This window comes from Canis aureus, chromosome 16 (genome assembly GCF_053574225.1).
Source record: "Canis aureus isolate CA01 chromosome 16, VMU_Caureus_v.1.0, whole genome shotgun sequence".
Classification (NCBI taxonomy): Eukaryota; Metazoa; Chordata; class Mammalia; order Carnivora; family Canidae; genus Canis; species Canis aureus.
The window spans coordinates 30921830-30934163 of record NC_135626.1 but is presented as its reverse complement, the minus strand read 5'-3'; the positions used below and the strand labels follow the sequence as shown (position 1 = coordinate 30934163).

General features: G+C 38.2%; 1 protein-coding gene across 24 annotated transcripts in view; it reads left to right on the top strand.

Annotated features, from left to right (window-relative positions):
• STXBP4 (syntaxin binding protein 4) overlaps positions 1 to 12334 on the top strand; it is a 213793-nt gene that overhangs the window by 153948 nt on the left and 47511 nt on the right. For 2 of the 24 annotated variants that reach the window (XM_077852651.1, XM_077852650.1), the window contains one exon: positions 2592 to 7955. The exons of the other annotated variants lie outside the window; for them this stretch is intronic. In XM_077852651.1, the coding sequence (XP_077708777.1) occupies positions 2592 to 2706 (115 nt within the window). In that variant the 3' untranslated portion in view covers positions 2707 to 7955. Of the gene's footprint in view, positions 1 to 2591; positions 7956 to 12334 lie in introns of those variants that run through there. 24 annotated transcript variants of the gene reach the window in all.

The window sequence follows — 12334 nt, the reverse complement described above, 5'->3', positions numbered from 1 at the left end:
GTCCATATATAGGCAGTAATAATGGCTTTAGCATAAGAATATCATTTTTCAAAAAGTCTAATAGGAAAGCATGCACCTGAACTTGTCCCTGAGGTGGTTGTTCCTATTTGCCTTCCTTCCTACACTCCCTAATTAGGGGACATTGTTGGGGAGGGAAAATTTATAATTAAAGTCTCTTCTTTGGACTCAGATATTACAAATGTGCTGGTAAACATCAAAGTAAATACACCAAGATTTTAAAATTAGCAAAACTGTCTCATCAAGTTTTTCCTTTTAGTTTTAAACAGGTGCTTTGTACAGAATGATGTGTCCTCATTTCACCTTGCAGCGGCATCCTGGCCCTCTTATGTTACACTCATTAGTATTTCTTTAAAACCACTTTCAATTTAGGCAGACTTCCAGCTTTCCATACCTCCCACCCAACCCCACCCCAAGACCTTGAAATGAAGTTAACCTGTGCAGAATCCAATGCTTTAGTAAGTTTAGCCTCCGTAATAAGAAATCCAGTTAAACCATAAACCATTTTAAAGAGATAATAGTAATGTGGATTACCATCAAGAGAATAATGATTTTTTGTACCACTTAACCACACTCTGAGCTTTTGAAATTACAAAAATGTTTGGGCCTTGCCACCTCCACTTTGATTCTTATAAAACAACTTAAATTCATTTACACCATCATGAAACTATCAGTGATCTTCCATGGAAAGATGAATTTTAGTATTTAAAATGAGGAGTTGAACAATTTGTATTGGGGGATATGCATGGAATTAGGGATATAGGGTCAGAAACAAACCAAACTACCACTGACAGTGAAACTGCCCATTTGTACTAAGTCCAACATTTTCCAGTTATTGTCATCAACAGCCAATAAAGTAAGTGCATTTTTGTGATCATTCCCAGATCGTGCTCTGTGGGATACTAGTCCCATGGGTGCTAGCAGGGGCATGTTAGTTTGAATAATACTGCATACTGCTGGAGAGTCTTAAACATGTTTATATAGTTAAGGTTTCAGGAAATCCTGCAGTAAAGAGACCCATTTAGCTCTGTTTAACCTAATGTTGTATCTCAAACCTATTTGACCATAGAATTATCTTCTTTACCTAAATGTTACTAAAAGCACATTAAATACACACTTTGGAAATGTTATTCTGTAATGTGGGAGAAACTTTTAGATACCCCCCCGCCATTTTATCTGATCCTCGTGCCAGCCCTCGATCTAAGACATGATACTACTTCCAAGGTTGAGTTTGAATAGGAGGGGGAGTGGGGTAGATGGATCTATATGGATGAGGGCAGTGAAGTAAGCCAGTGGAAGAAAGGATATTGAGGAAGAAGAAATAAAGCATCCTAATTCTGGGAGCTGCCTGTCCAACAGTCAGTAGCTGGGCAGATAGTGGTGGATTTAGGAGATTCATTAGGCAAACGCTGAGCGTTGGACACTAGGTCTGAGAAACACCATCTACCAGGTACAGGCACACTTTGTGATGTTTCACCACTTCTTGAACATGTCCTGGACCTGTTGGACATCCTTCCTTACCTTTGCTTTTGTTCTTCCCTGAAATGCCTAGTCATTCCTTCTGAGCACATCTGTTAGGCACCATAAATTCAGACAAAGAAACACAGTTCCTGCCCTTAAGGAGCTTCTTACTCAGAAGTCCTGAAAATAAACAGGCACATATATAGACTATAAGACATAAGATCAGGAGCACAGATTGGAAGAATTTTGAGGGAGATTTGGTTCTTTAGAATTAGTATGAGTTAAGTAGATAAGCAAGATAGGAGGGAAGAAGACTATAGCAGAGAAGAAAGTATTGTTGAGGCAGGTTTAAAAAAAAAAAAAAAAGTATTTCATACTATGGAGTATGTATTTGATCCAGAAGGCATGGGTTGACATTGAACTTTTAGGAGGTGAGCAACAGTGTATGATTTGTCATTTAGAAAGATCTCTTGGCTGGAACAGAGATTAAATTAGCAAAAAAAACAGAACAGGCAGAGAGACAAGCTATTTCAGTGGCCCAGGCTATAGTGCTGGAAGAGGAGACAAAGTAAAAACACCCACAGATGTTTCAGCAGGATAGTCCCAGGACTTGAGAACTGAATGTCGGGTAAGGAAAATCAAGGAGTCAAAGATGATACATACTCTTACATTCCTTTTTATCAAAGAAAGAAAGAAATGGGCTTTGTTGGGCAGCCCCGGTGGCGCAGCGGTTTAGCGCCGCCTGCAGCCCAGGGTGTGATCCTGGAGACCCAGGATCTAGTCCCATGTCTGGCTCCCTGCATGGAGCCTGCTTCTCCCTCTGCCTGTGTCTGTCCCTCTCTCTCTTTCTCTCTCTGTCGCTCATAAATAAATAAATAAAATCTTAAAAAAAAAAAAAGTAAAAACTAATTTAAAAAAAAAAAGAAATGGGCTTTGTTGAATCTTAAAACTTTCCAAGACTTTTTAAAACTGTTGGTTTGAGTTCCAATTACTTCCTGTCACAAGGGGCTACAGTAGGAAGGAAGCAGTGTCCCCGGGATCAGGACTAGCATGGATGGGTAGAAGGACAGACAGTCTTTCAGATTATAATTGCATTCCTTGTTCTTCTCAAGTCACGTAACACAGACGACATCCTGGATCCATCCCGTGATGAGTGCACTGAACCTGTCCTGCTCAGAGGAGAATGAAGAGGATTGTTCCAGAGAACTTACCGATCAGAAGAGTTGATGGTCTTCTGTAGGAAACTGAGCTCCATGGTCTTCTAATGTCTTATTCCACGTGGATGACTCCCAACAAATAGGAGCAAAACACACTCTACTTATTGAGGTTCTGAAATAGAGACTCTGGATTTAGGCTATTTTTATAACACTTTTTTTTTCTTGTGATGAGTATTTTTTACTTTTATTGAAGTGTAATTAACATGCGGTGTTACATTAGTTTCAGGCGTACAATATAGTGATTCAACAGTTCTATAACAATACTCAGTGTTCATCATGATGAAGGTACTCTTAATCCCCTTTATCTATTTTGTTCATCCCCCCACCCACCTCCCCTCTGGCAACCACCATCTTGTTCTCTGTACTCAAGAGTCTGATTTTTTTGTCTCTTTTCCTCTTGTTTGTTTGGTTTGTTTCTTCAATTCCACATATGAGTGAGAACATACAGTACGGTAAAACTTTTTTTTTTTCTGGTAAAACTTTTTGATATAAGTGTATACACTTATAAGATCAATTGCCACTATAGTAGTTGTTTAAGAATAATCTAGTTGTGTTTTTTGAATCATATATAATTAGATTTTATAATATGTATATTTTTTCATATATAATTAGATTTGTAATTTTATATATAGTTCTTTATAGAGTATCACATACAGTGGTTTTTATAATTAGACTTACTGGAAAATTATGTGAACACAGTGAAGCACTTCATTTATTTGATAAGCCACTAACTTTTTATATTAGTATCTTAGGAAAGTGATCTGAGCAAGCCTTTCAGGGTTTCTTAAAGATCACATTTGGATAACTATCTCATAGGCTACAGAATATAGTTTACATGTTCATGGGGCTCTCTAATTTACAAAATGCTTTTCAGACCCTGTTTTATTTAAACCATGCAACATGCCTGTGAGGCAGAACCAGTGGGTATTTTTATTCTTGTTTTCAGTTAGGGAAATAGTGGTTCAAAGAAATGAAGCACCTTATTCTGAAGCTGAGATTCACACCTGTCTTCTGATTCCACGTCCAGCCCCCTTTCCATTGCACCCCGCTGTCCCTACAGAGGGAGATCGCAGCCCAACATGAAGGCCACCGTGGCTTTGTTGATACAGCTGAGCTCCACAGCTGTGCACTCCAGTGGCCTTGGAGATTCAGGAGACACCTCTTCAGTCAGGGCCCCCCCACACACAACCCCACTATTCTCCTCTAATCCCTGTGCCCTCACCCCAAACATTCACCAAGTCAGGGCGTGGTTCTATGATGCCTTTTCAACAGGCTTCTTTGAGCAGCTCATGTTTTTATAAAGTAAAGGGAGTGGCCCACAACAGGGGGCTGCCCTGCTTAGGCTGCCCTTGCCAGAGGGAACATTTATGGGGAGCTGATGAAAAGAGGAGCATCTGGAATCTCCTCTGCTATCAAGACATCCATGAACTCTCCTGCTGTGAGTTCAAGACTGGTCTCATGATTGCTGATATCACCCTCTAAACTGCTTACACTTTTCATCTTCTGCTATTTTGCTGTAAGGATGCCACTAGACAGTTCCTGGAAGAAATGAACTGTTGACTTAGAGGGCTAAAGATTTTCTCTCAGTTTAATGATTTAAACCTGGGGGTGGGGGTTGGGGTAGAGTAGAGAAGAAGTCATTTTAAATGTCCTGGGCATTAGTTAGATACCAACTGAATGATAAAAAGGGATTTATTCATATCCAATATTATGATATAGTTAGGTAATAGACTTAGGAAGAAAGTAAGAATCATTAATTAATCAGAATACCCTGCTCCCCAACCATGTCTGATAGGACCGAGAAGTTACTGTTTGTCACTCCCTTCATCCTCCTCACTCCCTCTCCACCTCTGAAAAACAAGTAGGAGAAAGGAACCCCAATCTTCAGGATTATGTGACTCAGTGATTTTCAAACATCTTTGGGAAAAAAAAAAAGACTCATTTGTTAAATGAATTCTTAGAATCCCAATATGTGGACTAGTTTTTGTTTTGTTTTGTTTTGTTTTACTATTGCTGCTCTGCTTGAAACAAGAGAAGCCTGAAGCCCAATTAAAGCAGCACCTAAAAAAAAAAAAAAAAAAAAGCAGCACCTAGCCCAGCTGTGCAAACCTATAACCATCTTAATAGATGAGTAAACTGAGATCCTAAGAGGTCACAGAGTATGTTAGTTGCCAGGTCAAGATGGGACCTAGATCCTAAAGTCTCCTAGTCTACTAAGTTTCATATGGCACGTAATATAGATGTATATTGTAAATACAGGTCTGTGTTGTGCTCACCCATTCACTCCTGAATATATATAGGATTTATAATTTACATCTTGAATGATAACATAAAGTCAAATCCAGGCTGATAGGCAGTCATTAGCCCCAAGAAAAGTTTCAGAATGGCTGAAGAAGACTCAAGCTTCTCCTGACAGCTATGTGAATATTAGCAAGCTTCAGGGAGACAAGTATTGAGAGAAGTCCCTGAGGGAGCTCTTTCCTTGTGTCCCCCAGAGGTGAGTGGGATTCTCAAACACCTGAAGTTTACTTTTATAAGTTAACGTTCTGTAATTGTGAAAGTACATACTTTTTGTTGTTGCTAAATTGACAGTATGAAATTTCCCTCCCTCTACTGGGAGTGTTTTTCTAATTTGTTTCTAAGTGAAGAAAACACAGAGGAGATATTAGAATCACTTGAAATCAAGGTCCTCAGGCATGCATTTTACTGACACCTCATATGTTAACTTTGCTCTTTTGTGCTACTTTCTTCCTTGCTTCCTCATGGAATACATCGTGGAAAAGGCCTATGAAAATTATAATGATATTTTTTGTTGAGGATTTTGTGCCATACATTGTGATGGGCAGTTTGCAGAGATTACTTCATTATCTTCTTAAAACAACCCCATGAGGTAGAAACTATAATCATTCCCACTTTGTAAAGAAGAAATTTAGGATTAGAGAGAGTTGCTAATCTTTGCCTAAGGGTCACAGAACACTTACATGTGAAGGTAGGGTTCAAGGCAGGTCTGGCCATAGCCTGTTCTCTTAATCTACTCTGCAGAGCTGCTTAGATCCATTGTGTGTGATACTAGGGGCAGAGCTAGGGTCTGCGGGTCAGGTTTTCAAAGGGGCAGATTCCAGCTCAGTGCAATAAGGAACTTTCTGGAATTTAGAGCTCATCAGGAAAGAACTCCCCTGGAGGAGGTGAAAGCACTGTCCTAGGAAGTGTTCAATCTGAACTCCTTATTATGAGAATGGTATTAAGGAGGTTCAGGGTCTGAATTGGCACTAAGATTTCTTCCTCTTTATGCTTCTATGACCTCTCAATGCCCCAAGAGACACTCAATGAAACATGGTGAGGACTCATTAAAAGTCCTTATCCAATGCAAATAGAACCCTCAGATAATTTTTTTTGGTGAGTTAACATTTATATAGCCAGTCTTTCTTTAATATAAATCAACCCTATTGACGTGATAAACTTCTCTGTTGACCCACTGGCTCAGATTTTAGGATTAGAAAAATCTCAATGTTGTTATGTCCTTCCACCTCACTTCATGAAAGAGTGATTAGGGTTGGTCACCCTTACTCCTTTATTCTCAGGAGTACTTACTGAGTACCAACACTGTGCCAAGCACTGTGTGAGGTACTATAGCAAAGTAGGACAAAATAACCATTTCCTGGGTTTTCTTGTTCTTGGTTAAAAAGTGAAAAGTTTTTCAGGTGGACAGAGTTGGAACAGCTTCCCTTTAACTTTTGGATTTTAAAAATAATCTATTTCCATTGAAAAATCAAGTAGTATGGAATTGTATACAGTAAAAAAAAAGTTCATCTCACTTTTCATAGTCCTCATAAATACCTTGATGAGTATGTTTACTCAAAATTAATCGGTACTATTAAGCAGCTTGCTTTTGACATAATTTATTGTGGTCACTTTTTCATGTCAGTACATAGATGGTTGTATTTCAAATGTCTGAGTAAATATCACTACCCAGATAACTCATAGTTTCAACAGCCATCAATCAGTCTGTTGATGAACAGTAAGTTGTCTTCTGTTAAAAACAATGTCACAGTGAATATTCTTACATTCATTAACTCCTCTTCTTCATATATATGTGCACTCTTGTGCCAGTAGGTCTATAATGAGAATACATTCATGAAAACTAATTACTCTATCAAAATTTTGTTCATTTTAATTCTGGTAGATATTCAGAAATTCTCCATTAAAATAGGACCAATTTACATAGTGCGTGAGTTTGTGTTCTCTGTATTATAGGACTTTTTTTAGGGCAAAGACTGCCAATAAGTTTTCTGATCATTTTTGCCCTTAGAAGAGTAATCCTCTTTTTATCACTAAGGACCTGAATTTTTTTTTCATCATTAGGTTTTAGTTGTCCCTTAGCAACAGAGAATGCCTCACTATATAGAGGGGAGCCTGGCAGTGACTAATTCACTATCTGTGGAACACATCATTACTCTCCTCTTTTTTTTTGACATTTCCTACTTTATATATAATGGTGGTGAGAACCCACTTTGTAAGTGAGCTAACTTGGGTGAAAGCCCTTAGTAAAGTGCGAAACACAATGCAAACACATCTTTGAGCCTTGGTTTCCCCATCTGTATAAGGAGGAGGGCAATCCTCTGACTCTTCTCAAACCAATTTAACTCAGCAACCATTTCCTGAGCACCTGCCAAATGCCAGACCAGATGCAGGGTCTTAAAGTTACCACACCAAATAGTTCTGATTCCCAAACCAAGAAACTCATAATCTAAAGCCTCTTTCTTTCTTTTTTCCTCAAAACTCTTTTATTTTTCCTTAAAGGAGTAAAAAGTCAGAGATTTGTTTAGTAAGAACCCCTGAAGAGACGCCCTTTATCACTCTCTCAAATTCAAATAATTCCAAAATAATATTAACACCCCTTGATTTGAAATGAAAGAGAAACATACTGTGAGAAGGGGCTCTCCAATAATAAATGCTAAGCAGCTGTAAAAATACAGAATCAAATGATACCTCCATAAAGTGTTTGCAAAATTAGAAAATATTATCCTTTTTCTGAGGAGGGAATGGACATTTTCATTTTCTCTGCTAAAGTGAAATGCACCTTTTTCAGGGACCAAAAAACTTGAATCTTACCATCTACAGAACAGAAAGAACTGGACTACCATTAAAACAACTTACATACTCTGTTGCACATAGCTTTTAAGGAGATGAACTTTAAACAGAATATGCCCATGGAAACTTAACTTGAGAAATAAAATACCCAAGATGTTTTAACCACAACTATCCACATGTGGTATTATTGTGCCTGCATGATGATTATGTAAATGTTATATGAAATACTGTGTGTGCTTTCTTCATACGACTTTATGTTTAACTAATACTACTTTCATTAATTTTTTAAGTTTGAGTTTTACTTTCAGGGGTCGGGATAGTGTGAGTGAAAGTGCAATCAGATTAATAGCTCTCATTGCCCACTCCCCCCCAACCCCTACTCCCACATCACTAAATTATTCTCTGTTACTTCACTTTGTTTATTTCTTCTCCATTACTTATCAATTTTTAATGATCTGTTTGTTTATTGTCTTCCTTATTAACACTGAGAGGACGCTCCATGTAGGCAGGGATTTCTTTGCCTTGTTCATACTATGGGAAGGATCTAGCACCATCAAGGAGGATTTCGCACAGTGGCTGTCACATAGTAGCTGTACAATTCATATTTGCCAAATTGAATATATAATGTACTCTCCATAACCAAGGCTTAGTCTCCAGTTTAACTCTTATGCATTTGTATTCATTTATATTCTTAAAAACTTAAGTGCTATTAGATGCCAGATACTTTGCTAACTACTAGAGATGCAGTGCAAAACAGACATGATCCTAGCCGCCATGTGATTATATTTTCTACAAAGGAAGTTCAACTGAAATTAACCAAAGCTTTTCCCATTTATTTTCTTTCTCCCTCTTTTTTATCACATATTTGAACTTTTAGGCCATTTAATGTTCTTGCCTCAAGAAAAGGGTGTGATATTAGCACATGCTCTTTTGAGTTTCAAAAGTCTGGTTCCTTAGGGAACTGAAAGGAGTTGTGATTTAGATCAAAGTTTTGTGGGTGTACATGAGGAGGAAGAGTAAGGCTTTCCTACTCCTTTCTAGGAAATAATTCTCATGGGTGTGGGAGGGAAGAAAGATCACAATTATTGGTGGAACTCAGAGAAAGGGCCTGGGCTCCACATCCTGGGCCACTTTCTGAGAGAAGCAAAACCCCAATTATATTTGTTAGTTTTGAAAGCAGAGGAGAACCATTCCTAACTGTCCCTAGGATGGAAATGACTGCATCGTGTGTCTAGGCAGATGGAGCCTTGGACATCTTCACTGAGCTTCCTCTAGTCCAATGTAGTCCAGCATGGAAGATCAGATTGGTTTCTGTGAACCCAAAAGGTTCACAGGAGTAGCAGGAACCTGAGTGAGGATTTTTTCCATTCAATCCACATGGCCTCTCAGTGAAACCAAGTTCGGACAGTGCATCAAGCCATCCAGACTTAGAGTACCTTGGCACTAGATAAACCTCCTGGAGTCTAGCAATGACCCCAAAGAACAGAGGGAACTGCAAGTTGGCTGACGTTAGTGTTGTTCAAAGTCACTAATTCCCTACTCCTGATGTTTCCTTCCTCATGGAGGAAACTCCTTTATAGTAAGAATCTTGGCCTTCCTCTGCCTCTGCCCTCTCAGGCAATGACTTCTACACTTGGAGAATCTGGAATAAAGAATAAGACAGGTACTACTTCTAGAACATTCTTAAATATATTCCCTTTCCTATGTTCCATGCAAACACTGTCTATTTGGTTTTCAGCTCTTTGCCATTTACCTGGATAACAGCAATGTAGGCACTGTACCTTCTTGCTTCTCTAGCACACCTGTCCCCATCAATATGCCCACCCCATCACATTTATGTCAAAATTATCTTTCTGAAGCACATATCCAATTCTTTTGGACCCTTGCTACAGTAGTTCCCTTAGCACCTGGCATTATCTGACCCTTTCCACCTTCTCTCCAGCCTCATTTCCTCATCAGATTCCTTACTATCTTTCAAGGTGCATTTTCTGTTCACCTCTTCCTTGAAAATCTTGGCACATGCTGCCTTCCCCATGCCCAGCACCAGTACTCTATGGATGCTACCTCTACATTTTTTCATATGCCTCTGGCCCCTCTTCCCACTTGGGAATGGTACACCAATGACTTCCACACCAAGAGAAGTTGCTGACCTGTCTGTCCGGATGTGCACTGTGTTACTACATTTATTTACTAATTTATTTTTATACCATATACTGGGTTGCTCTAGTCTTAAAGACTTGAAATCTGGTCCTACCTACTCTCTTGGGCTTTCTTTCTCCATGTGGTAATTGAAATCAGAACTCTGGTTAAAGCCAATGAGTCTCTCTCACTACAGCTGTCCTGCTTACCACCAACAGGTAGAGGAGGTCGATCAGATATGATTGGGAGGAAAATGGGAAGACAAAAGACTGGCTCAAACTCTTATTTGTCTATTTGGTGCACTGGGGTGTTTTTATCTAGAACCCTGGAGGGGGAAATGTTAGCTAGGAGGAGTCACTCTCTCAAATCCCACTCCATCCTCCCTCTAGCTGCAAACCTTTTAATAAAGCCTTCATTACACTATATTTGCAATTAATTTGGGCAGCAAAAGGAGGCATGTATCTCTCCTACTAGGCTTTGAGCCTCGTAAATCAAAGTCCATATGTTATTTTTTTATCCCTCCCACAAGACATGGTACAGTAATCAATAAATGATTACAGAATACATTTTTAAAGTAATTTATTGTTTTCAAAAACTCATTTAGCTGTTTCCTACTTCTAGCAGAGAAAGACAAAGTGAATGAAAAAAGAAAATGAGGTAGGAGTTTAAGCCTGTCTACACTAGCTAGTTCTGCTAATGTTGGAACAACGTAATGGATTTTGCTGAAGAAGAAAGTGTATGTTGCCTCAATTTGGCCAAAGAACTCTCAGTATAAATGCAGTGGAAGGATTGTAAAGCACATACTCATTGTTGATTTGCCCAAAGTTTTGAAAAAATATAACAGAATGATTTTGGCATGGAGGGGTAGAAAAAAACCTAAAAGCAAAATACAAGGTTAGTGCATTTCAAGGCAATAGCATTCAAACTTTTGTTCTTATAGGTTAATTAATCATGTTGCTGAAGAATTGATTTGGCACAAGGGAGCTATGTGTTGCCACAGTACTCTGAAAGTGCAGAAATTATCCCATCTATAACTAAGCCCCTCTGGAATTGCTTGACTGTTGCTGTTTCACAATGGAGAAATCCATCTTTCATCAGCAAAATACAGGAAGGGAAAACAGGAAAACAAAACAAATGGGGTGGATAATAGACTTACCTTGGCTTATAGGCAGTCCAGGTCAAATATTTATTTGAATGGAATATGGAATGATGTTGGTAGGCAGATCCTATTTCTCTATACTGAGCAGTTTTACCATTCAGGGAAGTAATCAATACATTTAATCTAATGCTGGCTGTTTTATTTTTGTACGGGGAATCACATGAGTTATATATAGTTTTGTGATCCCTACAAAAATAAATAAAATAAAAAACTGGCAGTAAACCAAATGCATGAATTACTTCTCTCAATGGTAAAAGTGCTCCATTGAAGAAAAATATGAAAGAAATGTGTGTGTATATAAGTGTATTTGTACATACCTCATGTTCATATATGTACCACATGTATACACATATACACACTTTGGAAGAACATGAAATATTTAGTAGACTAAAGTTGCAAAACTTCAAGAATATGAACCAACTGATGGTCCTCACTCACCAATGGATCTCCTACTGTGAATCAAAGAAGATGAGAAGTCTGTGAAATAATCTGTTTTCTCAAAATTGTCAAGATTGTTCATTGATTATATTCCTTCTGTTTCAAGTAGCATATTCTTGACTATTATTTCATCAAACTTAAGTCTCTATCCATCCTAAGACTTGCCATTATTTTATGGATCACTAAAAATGAAAAAAAAAAGAGGCATTAAAATATGACATAGTATTTGCTAGTAGAATAGAATTTTTGTTCTATGTCCCCTTTAAATAAATCTAAGAGCTGTTTGAACATAGATTTTTATCATGTATATATAGAAAGGAAAATGAAACACAAATAAATTGTGATATTTCTAAAACTTCTGGATATTCAGAATGGAACTCTTCTGAATCTCCTTTTTGAATCACAGTTGTTACCCACATGTTTTCACAATAACATCCTTTCTATGATCAAAATGAAGCATTTCTTAAAGGAATGGTCCACTCCTGTCTTTAGGATTTTCTCCCTAGTCTTTGACATCTATTCTGCAGTTTTGATGCTGGCACTTTTTATCTCTTCAAAAGGATTCAGTACAAGATTTTTTGACAGCAATCAAGATGCACATTCCTTCCTTAAATAGTCCTTAAATGCTCTATTCACTGAAAAGTGAAGGTGTAATGGTTCATTCATGCCATAGGAGAAACAACCAAGCCTATGCATGCATGGGCAAAGATGACTGTATCGTTATGATTGCCTGGCCAACAGAACATATCTTGTAAGATGTTCAGTTCCCCTGAGATGAGGAAGTCTGTGAATTAGGAAGAAGAAACAGTAG